Source organism: Gymnogyps californianus, chromosome 7 (genome assembly GCF_018139145.2).
Source record: "Gymnogyps californianus isolate 813 chromosome 7, ASM1813914v2, whole genome shotgun sequence".
In the NCBI taxonomy this organism is placed as follows: Eukaryota; Metazoa; Chordata; class Aves; order Accipitriformes; family Cathartidae; genus Gymnogyps; species Gymnogyps californianus.
The window spans coordinates 2,850,184-2,864,324 of NC_059477.1; the positions used below are offsets into that span (position 1 = coordinate 2,850,184).

Consider the following 14,141-nt stretch of genomic DNA (forward strand, 5'->3'; position numbering starts at 1 on the left):
TATGACTGCAAGAAATTTTACTTTCTTTAATTTTAGAGTTTGCCTAAAACTCTTAGTTTTCAGATTTGGGGTTTTTTTCTATAGGGAGCCACTGACAAATGAAAAAGTCCCACCTGCTCCTTATTGCAGGCGGCCAGGCTTTAAGAAATCCTTTGATTCTCTATGGGGAAAGTATGTAGTATCAGTGTGTTATACTTCAAACAAACCCTGCTCTGGTTTTAAGACAAGCTGGAGTCGCTTGTACCTGCTATCATAGCAGTATTATTAAAATACAGAATTATTTTTCCTATAGCAACAGATTTTGCAGCACAGCAGAAAGGAGTATCTTTACAAAATTAGACGACTGTGCTCTGCATGCTATGGTTTAACATGCATAAAGATATTAAATCCTCATTTTTCCACTCTTCACGGTTATATATGTGACGTGTTAAACAGTGCTGTGTCGGACTTGCCAGGCTCTCATAGAAAACAATTCTTCTGCACATTCATTAACTCCCAAACTAAAGTTAAAAGTTAGTGGTGCCGTTGCTGCCGTGGTGCTGTGCCTGTGCAGAAAGTTCGCTTTTGCTAACTATGGCAGATGGAGGGGGAGGCTGCTCAGAGCACCCGTGATAAGCTCTGCCCGATAGACTCGGCTTCACAACACCTCTCAGTTAAGCAAGCTCTTCAGCTTTGAAACACATATAATTTAAAAAGTAAACCGCAGGCTTGAAACGTGTTAGGAAACACCTAATGCAAGTGTAGGCTCACATACTGTATGAACTGAATTTTCAAATTACTTCATGGATTTCTTCAAACCGTGTTGTCTCGGCATCCAAATAAAACAACAAGTACATATGGCAGGGGGGGCTTAGTCCCTTGAGGTAGAAACCAGCCTTTCATCGCCAGTTTGTCACTCACGGGTAGCAATATAAAACAGTACCGCTGAAAAATTCTTCCAGTGGAACACAACCTTTATCAAGAGCTGTGGGCAACTGATAGCAGAGCTATATTGTCCTGATAGGGTTGATTTTCAAAACTAATTAGATTTAGACACTGGGTTTGGAAAGGGGAGAGAAGTATTAGCATAGTCATGCCCAGTGGGACATGGCACAAATATTTCCTTAATTGAGGCTGCTAATAAACATACTTATCTTCCGAGTTACAGGGATAATTTACACAAAGTGGCAAAAGGTAACAATAGTTAACATTATGTAGTACGTAAATAACACATGCCTTTGTTGTAAACAAATTGTATATTGTAAACATCTAATGTTGATTGCTAGGGCACCTCAGCAGTTTTTCATTCTCATCCTTTTGACAAGATGAAGGGTTATTAAGGAAGGGTGCTTGAGTGGAAGCGATTTTTGAGAGAGGGAGGAGGGCATGATAAAAAGGGAGTTTAAATGGGTCTCGGTGTTACTTGAGGCAGGCTTGACTAGGTTTCAAGCTGTAACCTCAGCTCTTGAAGATGCTTCACGGGTGTTTGAAATACGCCATTGAGAATCTTTTGGTTCTGCACTTGACTTCTTGTTTCTGGCAAGTGTTTCCTGTGTGAGTGGCATCATCCACCAGACGTGCACGGTGAGTTACTATTAATTAGCAGCAGCACCAGGATCCTCTGATGACAACTACGTTGGGCAAAGATGCAGATGCACAATCTGACACCTAGTGAAAGAGGCTGGTTGGCTTGGAAGCCAGAAGATCCAGTTTTATTTCTGATTCTGGCAAAATATTCATGTATGCCTGCGAGAAATGCCTTAAGCCTGGCAAGTCTCTGTTTTATACCCATGGAAAAATAGAAATATTTTTTGTTTAGAAGCAAACTTTTGGGATGGGTGCGATTGCTGACCGTAGAGTGCCTGGCGGAAAGGGGCCCTTGTCTTCTGTTGACTTCAAACTGTGCTTGTGGTTACCCACCACTGGGGCAAGGTGTCGGTGGCTATTTATGCAGTTCTTAATATTGCAAGTAAAAGATGTGGGGAGTGGAAATTGTGAACAAACTGATATATGCACACCATTTAGAACCGCTCTTAGGGGATACCAGGAGGCGTACCTGTTTCTGGACATGTGTTTTCCCTACGTTTTAGTAGACTCAATTGAGTTCTCTGGAACAAGTTATAGACTAATTGTATCCTGTAGTTATTTTCAATGTAGTTTTCTAAATCTGATCTCTGTTACATACAATAAACACAGGCATTGGTACGGGAATGCAGTGAGACCATGCCTAAACGTTTGTTTTCCCTTGCACAATCCTTCGCTTCTAAGAAATTGCATATCTTGTTTTCCGTAAGTGGGTGGGCTGTAGCGATGTCTGTCTTTTGGCAGAGCAAAATAAATGTTAACTTGGGTTGAATGCAGTAACTTTACTATGAAAAGATAATGGCAAAAACAGTATGTGCAGCATAAGTGGTGGTACCACGTAGCTTCTTGGAAGTGGTGCGGTGGTTATGATTGTGTGGTGGTTTTCCTAAAATTCATGGATTACGTGCCCACTTCCACTGGGGGGGGGGAATCTCTTATGCTTTAGATTCCATATCATCATAATCTTACAGTTTCAGCTCATTTCCCATCCTAGCCACCCCTTCCCACTTAAAAAAAAAAAAAAGGGCAAAGCAAACAACAACAAAATTGTAGACATCTCCTGTTGATAATAACTTCCAAATGGAAATCAGTTGCAGCTGGTTCTTCGCACTTTAACCCTTTGTCTGCTGGCCTTCCAGGAAATAATTGATGACTGATTGGCCCATTAACCTTTTTAAAAAAAAAAAAAGTTTGACAGCCTGGACTTGTGTAATGAGGAGGGATTCCTAGTGAAATCAGGTTGATGGCTGAGTTGCTTGCCCCTGAGGATGCAAAATTAGCCCCGCGGGACCTCGTCTGCATAGAAACTGGACACAATTAGTGTAATATCCGGTGTTATTAATGTAGTTTGGAGTAATTGGGCAGGTTGATTTCGACAGGTTGATGGTGCTAAAATACTATTATAGTGGACCTTTCTATGAATAACTGTTAAACATGGAAAACTGTTTAATAAAACTTTGTGATTGGGCTCACAGGGATTTAAATAGCACAACCTATAATTTTACTGAAGAGTAAAACTGAACAATTTCATTCTACTGCCTGGATTTTCCTGTTCGCGTATGCAGTGGTTAAGGACGTACGCGTTTGCTACTCGTCTTTTGTAGGCATTGCCCTGTGGGTGACGTGGAGCAGGCACTGCTGCTTTGTTTCACAATTGCACTTACAAAAAAAAAATCTGGTGTATTTAAGCAGAAAATGTATTACTGAACGTATCTTCAACTGGCACAGTTGCTTTTCACCTGAGCTTTTTAGGGAGTAAACCTGAAGCTTCAGTGGATATCAGAGAGTGAAAACTTGTAAGTTCTTAACGTATCATCAGCGATGACCAAGTTTTCTGCTAACTTACTGATGAACTGAAAATGTCCTTCCAGCCTAGCCTTAAAACACGCTGCAGCCCTCGTAACCCATGGTGGGGCCGTACCGGGGCAAACTCACCGGCATGTTACGTGGACTTCGCGATCCCGAGCCACAAAGGCTGTGCAAAGTCTTTACAGCTTTTGTCACGGTGTCAGCTGGTCACAGCAGAAAAGGTCAGGAGATGAAACAAGGGAGCCTCTCCTTTGGGAAAAGGAGACCTGGCGTATAAAAGAGCGACCACGGGAAATGGCTGGAGGTGTTTCCTGAATTGCTCTCCAGTCACCTGAATAGCCAGGTTTGTGTCCTCTACCGTAGGTCTCCCGTAAGCAGGGGAATAACTTTGTGTAGCGTTTCTGGAAAGCAAAGCTTGCAGAGGTATTGCCGCGAGGACGGTATTTCAACCTCTCTTTTAAACGCTACGCTGGCTGAATTGCAGAGTTTATTTCTCATAAGCCCTTCTTGGGCAAACCAGCTTCGTGTATATGATCAGGACTGTTGACAAATAGGAGATAGGAGGATTCAATGATGCTGCAGCTTGATTGTATATACTTCTTTTAAGGTCTGGAATTGTAATGCTGGAAAGTCACCTAGTACTTAATGCTGGGATGAACTGGTACAGGAGTACTGCAGAGAGACTCTCTGAAGATATACCATGTATACTTGTTGAGTATTAGTTATATACCGTATATTCTTGTTGTTATGCACTGAGAAGTCAGCCCTGCCAGTGCGCTGGAGAAGTCTCCTCTCTCGTCATCCTCTTCTGTGTCTTTGCATCCCTACGGGGCCTCCTCCTTGCTTAAAAAGGAGGTGTGGGGAATTTTTAACTTGAGGTGACAAAATGACTGTTTTCTCTAGTAGGCAGCTCCTTCAGCTTATACCAAACCTTTGGCTTACGTAGGAGCGGTATGACGTATGGTCAGTGGAGAGAGGTGTGGGGAAGATATGATGCAGCGTGGAGCAGAGCTGCGAGTGGAGAAGGGAAGGGCCGAGGGAGAAGGGCATGAGGTGCAGAAAATGGAGTGAGGCTGAAAAGGGCCTTTGTGTTACTGCCTATTGCGGGATCCCTGCTGTAACGATGCACGTCTTGGTACCACCTGCACAGAGTAATTTATATAGAAGGCGTTTCTGAACATTTAGTGACCAGTATTTGGAAATGCTCCTTTAGTAAGACTTCAGGAGTACAAAGTTTTATCGCTTAAAAGCCATTGAAAGGCCTAAAAGTGATGAATTTCCTAAATGGGACTCTGCAGGGGACTGCTTCAAGTGGGATTCAGTTTTTCATGTTCTCTTCCTTCACCATCATTCCCTGTTTTCATCAAAATATGCATAACCCTGCATATGCCTGTACCTCTTCCCACTGACGGTATGCCATACCACTTCTACGTAAGTAGAAGACCATAGCTGTGTTGTCCTACAGGAGACAGCGCACAGGACTGAACGTAATTTCCTTTATTGTTGAGTAGTTCCTCTTACATCTTCCTCGTGAACTCTTGAAAGCTCTGTTTGATAAATGTGGCTTTTTCCATGATTTATTCATAGCATTTTGGATAATGAGTCTACCTGTTTGTTTCTAACACCGTGTTGCTAAAATGGCAAAGTAGTTGTAGCTGTACAGTTGCATCGTTTCTTTTATCTTTCTTTTCCCGCTTATCCCACGCGCTATTTTTTTAGTAAAACTTCTGCTTCAGGTACCCTCATGCACCTGGAAATAACCTTCACCTCCGTGTTTATTCTCACCTCAAGGTGCAAAGTAACCTTCTGCTATTTTTCGAGGCATCATTAAAGCAGTGTAAGCACTGGCCTTGCTAGCGTGGAGCTTATCAAAGAAAACCAGTTGTCCCACAGGTTGAGAAAATGACTGCCAGTGAGCAGCAGTACTGTCTTTAAAGCTGGTGCTAGATTTGTCACTTATCTTTGCATGCTTATGGATGACAAGGTAATGCAGGAGTTTCATGGCTCTGAATATATAATAAGTCATTAGCAGACAAGCAAATGTAAATGTTCTTTCTAAAGCCCATTATGGCTGATGTTCACCAGAACTTTGTGCTCTATTATTCTTTTCCTTTCATGCTTCATGCCTGCCCTTCCCAATTCCGCTCGCTCTGTTTCAGCTTCCTTGATTTTTTTTAATTTGACTTTGGTGTCCCATGTGTAGTTAGAGTGTGTGTCCATTTAGTTCAGTTCTGCTGGTATTTTCATATGCTGCGGTCCTCTGGCCTGAATACTTGTCCTTATACTCTAATAGCCCTAAGGATATTTCATTGACCCTTTCTGCTAGCTTCTCAGATCATTTTCTCATCTCCCGTGTCGAACGTGAATGTTGAATAGGTTGAACTGATTTTAATCCTGTATTATAACCCAGTGTATTTATGCTGTAGACAAGAAAATGTGCGCATCTGCTTTTAAGATATCTGTGCATGTAAAAACTGCTTGAAGGAAGAGGGTAAATTGTCAAATTTTCTGTATTGTCAGCCCTTTATAGTCCGTTCATCTTTTAGGTTATTTTGTGACACACTTTGATTTTTACATTATGTAGCTCTTAGCACCTCAGGTTTAAATTTAAATAATGCTTGTTAGCCACTTGGTGTTTGACAAAAGCGTAGCCTCGATACGGAACTCACAAACGCACACAGGAACTGAATATTTACCCAAAACAGTACTTTATCTGCATAACATTTGGAGAGAAAAAGCAGTGGATCCACAGGTCGTTTTCTGATACGCTGTGTAACTGCAGGGTAGCTGGATATATCTAGCCTCAAACCTCAAATGTCCAGACCTGCGTTTGCTTGTTACCTTGCAGAAATGCTCATCAACCAAGATTGTTTAGGCTTAGTTATCGATATCCTTAAACTTAATCTTTTCTTCCTGTTGCATGTTTTTTTTTTTTCAGAACAAGAAGAAAACTTTGAGTTTATCATTGTCTCTCTCACCGGCCAGACTTGGCACTTTGAAGCTACCACATATGAAGAAAGAGATGCCTGGGTACAAGCCATAGAGAGTCAGATCTTGGCCAGTTTACAGTCATGTGAGAGCAGCAAGAACAAGGTATGGTACACAGAGTAATACTGAAAATAAGGAACGGGTGGGTGATTATTAAGATGAAAGCAAAATCAACAACTCCGGATTTTAAACCTGTACTCCTAGAGACGTGCATGTGTTACACACACAACAGAGCAGCATTATTTCTGCAGGCATAGCTCAGATATTTCAAGACAGCTGGTGCTGTAGCCTGTTTTACAGTTTATTTTTTACAGCAATTGAATTAATGGAGCTCCTGGATTATCTTTTTTGCCTTCGTTACTGCTCTTAAAATTTTGACTGAAACTTGGGGCTGGGTCACGGACTCTCCCTACGGAGAGGTTGTATAGTGTAGTCACTGCTGCAGATTCAGGTTTGTTCAGGTTAGAGATCTGCAGAAGGCCCTTTAGGAAAAGCCTGTCTTGGAGAAGAGTGGAGGCGGACCCCAAAACCAGTGTATTTGCTAGTCAAATCTCTAGTTAAATCTACTAAGCTCCCGCATGGCAAAATTTAACTAAACATTCTGGTTGGCCTAACCATAAACATGCAGTAATGTTCAGCCGCAGGATTGTGCCATGATGAAGTAATACAAATCACAGAAATCAAAGCATATGTGCAATTTTTTGCTTTTCTTTAATTACACTGAACTAATTTTTTATGGTTTTCTGCCTTAACTAATATAACACAAAGCAAATCCAGAAACAGTTCATCAGAGCTTTTTGGGGGAAGAACAACATGGCGTAAGAGGAACAGGCCTTCTACCTTGCAATGCTTTCATATGATGACAGAAGTAATTTGTTCTCCTTTCCTGTCCACATAAATGTTTAAAATCTGAGATGACTTCTGCCATTGCTCATTTTTGGAAGAGCTGGAGGACTTCTGCTTCTTGAGTCTCTGTGTCTGCCAACTCTTCACAACTGGAGAGCAAGGTGTTGAGTGGTAGTCAAGGGAGAGGAGTGGGCAATAATTGTTCAGACCTGTAGATCCTTTAACATTATCCACCTAACAGTTGTCTTGAATGATTTTATATGCAAGGAGGAGACTCATATTTTGAAATGAATGCCTGCTTTCATTGCCCTGATCTCGCAGAGTAGATCAGACACCAGTAATTATCATCATCATAATATAATGTACTTCCCCTTTTGTTTAAAAAAAAATATTTATTTCCAATATGTATTTCTGAGATAGAGAAACTGCTTACATGTTTTCTTGCCTTTCATGGATTTACGCATTCCAGTATGTATGTTAAAGGAGCACAAAAGAGGAAATTTGTACACTAACACCTATATAAAAATACAGTAGAGGACAAAGAGCGGCTGGTAAGTGGCTCAGAGAGGGTTTTTTTCTGTAAAGTATTACTGAGGTCTCCAAACACGTCAGAAGAGCTAGCTGGAATAGCAAAGTGCAGTTAGTTGGACAGGTTTAGTAGGTGTCCCGTTGATAGATTAGGAGGACATATCTCCATATGGTCGTACTTAAGACCTGGTCCTCATCCTGCTTTAATCGATTCATTGCAAAGAGTCCATCACTTGCTACAGCTAACAGTTTTCTTCTCAGAGAGCCCACAAGACAGTTTGGTTGGATAGAGCTGAACTACTTGTACAACGTGGCAGGTCATCGTGGAGAGAATTTAAATGGGAGCCATCTGATTAAATCTGACCTTTTGATGATAAAAAGGTTTCAGCTGCTTTTGCGAACCATCCCTTCGTCTTCATTAGCAAAAGCATACACATCAATAAAATAAATTGATTTTATAAAATAATATTCTTATCTAATTTATCTCAACAAGCAAACCTACACTGTGACTACTGTTCTTGTGAATAGCAGGGTTCATTTTCAAGCTCGATTTTCCTCTGTGTGGTCTCCCCGCTTCTTAGAATCCAGGCTGGAGACCCCAAAACACTGGGAGCTCCTGCACAGGGTGGAGAGAGCCCTGGGAGAAATCCCGAGCTGTCAAGAAACATGGGAGGGAAAGGAGTCCCTGCTTGACAGGTGTGGACTTGCAGTGCTTGGAGATGCCAAAGGATCGCCAGTTCTTGAGTGGCAAACCAAGGACTTGAGGTTCCTTGATCACGTTCATTCAACCTTGGTCTAAGCTTTGGGTTTTGCCATTTGTTCAGCTGATGGTTGTGTCATCTAATTTTATTGGGTTCTTATTTGTTGCTTATGCTTTTCTTTAAATTTACACAGTCCCGCCTGACGAGTCAGAATGAGGCCATGGCCCTTCAGTCCATAAGAACATCCGAGGCAATTCCCACTGCGTGGACTGTGAAGCACAGAGTAAGTACGGCCACATGACTTCAGAAAATTGACCTCTTCTCCGTGGCCAAGACTTCTCCTTGGCTGAGATTTAGGTGAACGCCCGCCACAGGCTTTCTCTTTTTTGGTATTACGTTCCATATGTTGTTTGCACGTTTCTTCTTCATTATGGAGTTTGCTTAATCAGACTTATTTTATGTTAACTTATACTTAATATATGCTGTGTCAGATGCGTCCTAATTTTTTCCCCTTGTTGTTTCACGTGCCACTTTAAACGTCAGCATTTCTTGACTTTCCTTTGAAGAAAAGGAAAAAGAAGTTTGCTGTTTGACATCAGTTATTTCCATTTTCCTCTTATTTTGCATGGAGAGGGCACATGTGCCATGGTAATATTTTCACTCGATTGGTGTCTTTTTGGTTTGGTTTTTTTGGGGTTAATTGTCAGAAGAAACCAAAGTCATTGCTCATTATATCTGGATATTCTCCCCTTTGTGTTTCTGTCCTTTTTTTTTATTTTTTAAAACATATACTTAGTGTTCAGAAAAGTGCTCTCGAGAATACTTTGAGCTGTGGTTCACCTCACTAACCCCAGCTGAGGTCATTATTCTGGTGCTCTTTAGTTCCAGGGGTTTGCAACAAAGCCACAAAAAGGAAGTACTCTTGCTCTAAAGCAGTTAGTTGTAGAAGCAGAAGGATTGAGAACTTGTGCGGTTTTATTTCTTTGATATTTGAAAGTCAGAACTTTTCTTGTGATTTTTACATGTGCTTAAAATGGAAAAATATTCATTTATTTTTCTTAGGGTATAATTTTTTTTTAAGACTTGCTGTTTAGGATTTGGACTACTGGTCTGAGCCGTTCTAACATCCCAGTTAACTTTAAAATGAACATTCATATGGAAGTGCCGGTGCTGCTGCACAACTAATTTGCTATCTGTATAGTTAGCAATTTAGCTAATTCGGTCATCCACCAAACAAACCTCTTATCCCCCACCTCATCCTTAGAAGGCTTGAAGGGAAGGTGGTTAGCACGTTAACAGCCATTTAAAATAAAAAAGATTCTTCCATACCATCAAAGTTTGCTTCACATACAGACTGGTTTTAGTTGCTTCTTTTGTAAACTGTCAGATATTCGTAAGCCGTCCACAGGAGATGGATCAAGAACAAAGGCGGCTGCCCTGTCCCCGGCCGGTCAGCACGCAGGGCTGTGAGCCCTGCCTGGACCAGGCTTTGAGCACCGGGACTGGGATGCTGTCAAAACAGCGTGTTGACCTGCTGGAGGGAGATCCCAAAGAGAAATTTCACAGGGACTTTTCACAGACAGAGAGAAATAATAGCAACATTGATAAATTAAGGTCTTTATGTTCCACTGGCTAGTAATCCAGCGTGCGATAAACAAGGGAAAATGTTGCTTTCGCTGGTATTTTAATATACACAGCCCAAAGTGACTTTTCCTTATTAGTGTGCTTTCATATTGACCTGGTAGTCATTCAGATTTACACCAAAGCTTTGATATAGTTCAAGTAAAAGGCATGCAAGATGCTGCGCTGTATATGAGAAGGACAGGGTCTTCAAGTGACCTAGATGTATATTTAGCTCATTTGAAGTACTCACTGCTGTCTGTGAGCAGACCACGATGGGAGCGTTACTGATTTCTGCTCCAGTCTGTCTGTACTGCTGTGGGTGGCATTTTCCTAGACCCTGCTAACTGGTCACCCAGGCGGAGGGGGAACGTGCGATCCCTTCACTGCAGACGACTTCCCACACCCACGCGTGTCCTTCTGATGTATCCGTGATCCGTTTCAGCTCTACCCAGAGTCCACACTATCCCCAAGGTGTGTGTTTCTGTCCCCGGTTGTGCACGTACCCCAGTATTTATGCAGCCGAGCTAGATGTTTAATCAGGAAAATGATTATGCAAGAAAGCAGCGTGCTTTCTTTTCTTTTTTTTTTTTTTTCTTCCCCATTTCAGCCAGGTTGGTTTTCATCCAGATTGCTTCATGGGTCAAGCTGGCCAGGCGTGCATGGTGCCAGCAGGAGGGATGTGCCAAGAACATGTTGCTGGGAGAGGGCAGGGTGGGACTGCCCTTTTTGGCAGCACTCAGTGCTCTGTTGTGTGGCTTGGGGGGGTGGGGGGTGATTTTGGAATCTCAACTGGAACCTCGTAATTGTTTGTATTCTTGGAGATGATTTATACCCTCTTTGACTCTTCTTGCCATTTGGCCTTCCTAATTTTAAGGCCACCGTCGTTCCTTTTGAAAGATTTGAGCTATTTCCAAAGCGATGTATCTTAAAATGTAAACACTCACATGAGGTGAACCTCAGCCTGCTTCTTTTTCTGCCAGGCTTTGCTTTATTTCCTTCTCTCCCTTTCTGCCTTGCCTAGGCGAGTCCTTACCCCCCGAGCATTTAGCATCACAAACGCCAGCGCTCCTGTGGAAAGCTTACGTAGTTTGCATCTTCACAAAGCCAGATGTTTGGGAGCAAAGGAATATGAGATGTTGCTGTCCCTCAGCTCTATTCAAGAGCCATCAATCTTCCACTTCAGAAGTCTCATTCTTCCTCTTTCTAGAGCTCTTTGCCTTTTTAGCACTTCATCACAGCACTTTGTTTCACCAGGGGATTTCTGCCTTGTTGTATGTTAATCAGCAGCAGTAGTACCAGCAGCATCTGTGTGCCGCCAGCCTTCTGGCCCTTCGGCAGTCTCAGACTCAAGTTTTTCAAAGTCCTTTTTTTAACGTTCCCATCCCAGAGCAATAGATGAGGCAAAGTGGTCTTTAGGTGCTGGAATTTTTGCCCAACAAGATCTCATTTCATGTTTCAGAAGGAAACTGATGTTGCCTTTTCCCAGAGCATTGGAGTCCCAGTGCTGACTCCTGTCTGGAGAAGGCACTGAAGATGATCAAATTGCTTAGGCAAACCCAGCTAAATTTCTGCCCCCAAAGGATTTTAGCTCTTCCAGTCTTACTGCTTAAAGAGCAGATGCGAGGATAAATATGAGTCACTCTTTCAAGATATCTGGAGAGCGTGGAATATCAGGTCTTTTCTGTTGTAGAAGAAAACGGGGAGGGCTTAAAGAGGGAGAGTCTCATCATGAGTTTTCCAGTCCAGGAGTCTAATAACTTACTGTGTTGTATTTTGTATTTGAGAGCCAAAGACTGACATAATAATTTGGGTGGTCCTGGCAAGCCTAGCGTACCCATTACAAGATTCAATTTTATATGCAGAATAGAAAAAAAACTCTCAAAGAATAGAAAAGATGGAAACTTTTCTCTCTCTTCTGCTGCGACTCTGCAAGAGGCCTTCACCTCTGCTGCTTCTTTCCCTGGCTCTTCTGCTCCTCCCTTTAGAGATTCCCTCTGCTCAACCCAGAGCTATCTTACACATGCTGAACTCAGGAGGATTTAGCACGGCAAAGCCTTTCATCAGCCGCCTTGGGTCCAAAGGGATGAAGGAGACGGTGGGGAGGAGTTATTCTCCTACAAGAGCTGTTCCGAGAGCTTTTGCCTTCAAATGATCAATCTGATTGAGGTGCAAGTCAAAGTGGGGAGGAGGTTTTTAGAGAAGGAGAGAACTAAATACCTTTAAGAATATGGACGGCTGAAAATTGTAATCTGGGAATATTCAGTGATGTAAAAAAGCTCATATTTTGTTTGACAAATTGTAAGTAAAACAAAGGGAAATTAGCTTTATAGCACCTCTGGCTGCATTGAATGGGCTTTTTCCTTCTTTTGCCATCAAATCTGGATGTATGCATACTGGAGAAAAGCCTGCCACATGGTTGTAAGTATTCTGAGCATCCTCCAATTCAGAATTACTCTTAGTATCAGCAGGAAAAGTGAGCTGATTTTTGATCATCTAAAAAAAAAAAAAAGGAAAAAAACCAGCTTGAATAGTTACGACTTACTAACCACGTGTGGTTCTTTTCAGTATAAATCAGTGATAACAAATTTCAAGCATGAGATTAAAAAAGGGCTCAACTACATATGGGAAGAGGAAGATGCAGATAGGAGCAGTGAATTTAACTTCTTGGTTATCGCTGTGGTGGACTACTTCAATCTTACCAGCACTGTCAATTGGAAGTAGGTAACTACTTTAAAAACTTATTCAGTAAAAGATAGACTAGGTGTGCTTTCAAGTACACAGAGGTATTTGGGAGCTCCTTAACATCAGTTCTGTTAGGATAATTGGAAAAATATTAATCAGTATTTTTTCTCTTGCTTCATTCTGAGTTCCGTGCCTCTTTGAGCTCATTGCGCTTTTTATTTTTGTGAAGATAACGCTGGCCTTTGCAGGTCAGGGACAGAGATTTCATTCCGAGTCACAGTTTGCAAATTTTAAATTATTATCTGCTGTGTTTAAGCTTTTACTGACAAATTAGTATTTCAGATTTTTTAGTGTGTTTCAAATATACTGCTGGTTCACCCACTGGTAAGACACCGAAACCGGTGGAGGGGACCTGAAGAAATATTCAGGAAAGGAGTTTGTCATGGTTGTCTTACCAAGGACTTGGAAAGCATGGCAGGAGTTTTACCTCACCTTATTTTTTGGAGATCTGAAATGCTGTATATTCCTAGTATAAGACTTGGTATGGTCAGGAACTTTTTAAACAAAAGAAGTGTTTTTCTGCTCAAGTGAAATAAGATGGGGGATTTTTCTTGTTGGGGATATTTTTAGATTTCTAAGGACTGACTGAAAAATGTCAATCAAAGCCTTCAATGAAATGTGGGACTTTGCAATTAAAATTACCTGCTTTCCTTTCATATTTTTTGTCCAAATGTGACATGGCAAAGAACTAGGAAAAGTTTTGTTTCCACGTACTCTGGCTGCCAAAAATAACTTTTCAATTTTGGGTTACACAAAGTCAAAACGAGTCTTTGGATGAAATTTCCCCAAATGGAAGGGGACACTGGAAATTCATTTTCTACTAGCTCTGAATTTTATTTAGATTTGAATAAAAATTGCCTGCCCTCTCAATTAATCACCATTTTCCTACTTGGCATTCGTGATAGCCTACTAGTTCTTCGGGAGGCCCAGGGTAAGGCGAGAAGAAAAGATCTGACAGCAGGGGGGAGGGAAAAAAAGCCACCAAAAATTCCTCCCAGACGTCTTTCATTGCATTTGTTAAAATGAGTGTTTGTTGGAGAGAGGGAGATTCATACAAATCTAGATTTAAATAACACAGGACAGTGACAAAAAAGTGAACCGTCTTGGGAAATGACTTTGAATTTCCCGGCTTCTGTCAGGTTTGTCACAGCCTTATCGTTTGCGAGGTTATTTTTTTGTGTGTGTGTGTCGGTGGAATCCTTCTGGCTCGTACACTAAAACTGGAACTGTTCAAAGTATCACATTTTCATCTTAGTACTTATCTCCCTGATCTTAGAGATGAAAACATACCCCATAGTGTGTTAGATGTAAAAGCCATATGTAGGTGATGATATAGATGGT

At 41.6% G+C, this 14,141-nt stretch overlaps 1 protein-coding gene across 1 annotated transcript in view; it reads left to right on the forward strand.

Moving 5' to 3' along the window:
• AGAP1 (ArfGAP with GTPase domain, ankyrin repeat and PH domain 1) overlaps positions 1 to 14,141 on the forward strand; it is a 385,969-nt gene that overhangs the window by 333,129 nt on the left and 38,699 nt on the right. Inside the window, 3 exon segments of the mRNA XM_050900363.1 lie at positions 6,311 to 6,465; positions 8,629 to 8,671; positions 8,674 to 8,718. Coding sequence (XP_050756320.1) covers positions 6,311 to 6,465; positions 8,629 to 8,671; positions 8,674 to 8,718 — 243 coding nt within the window.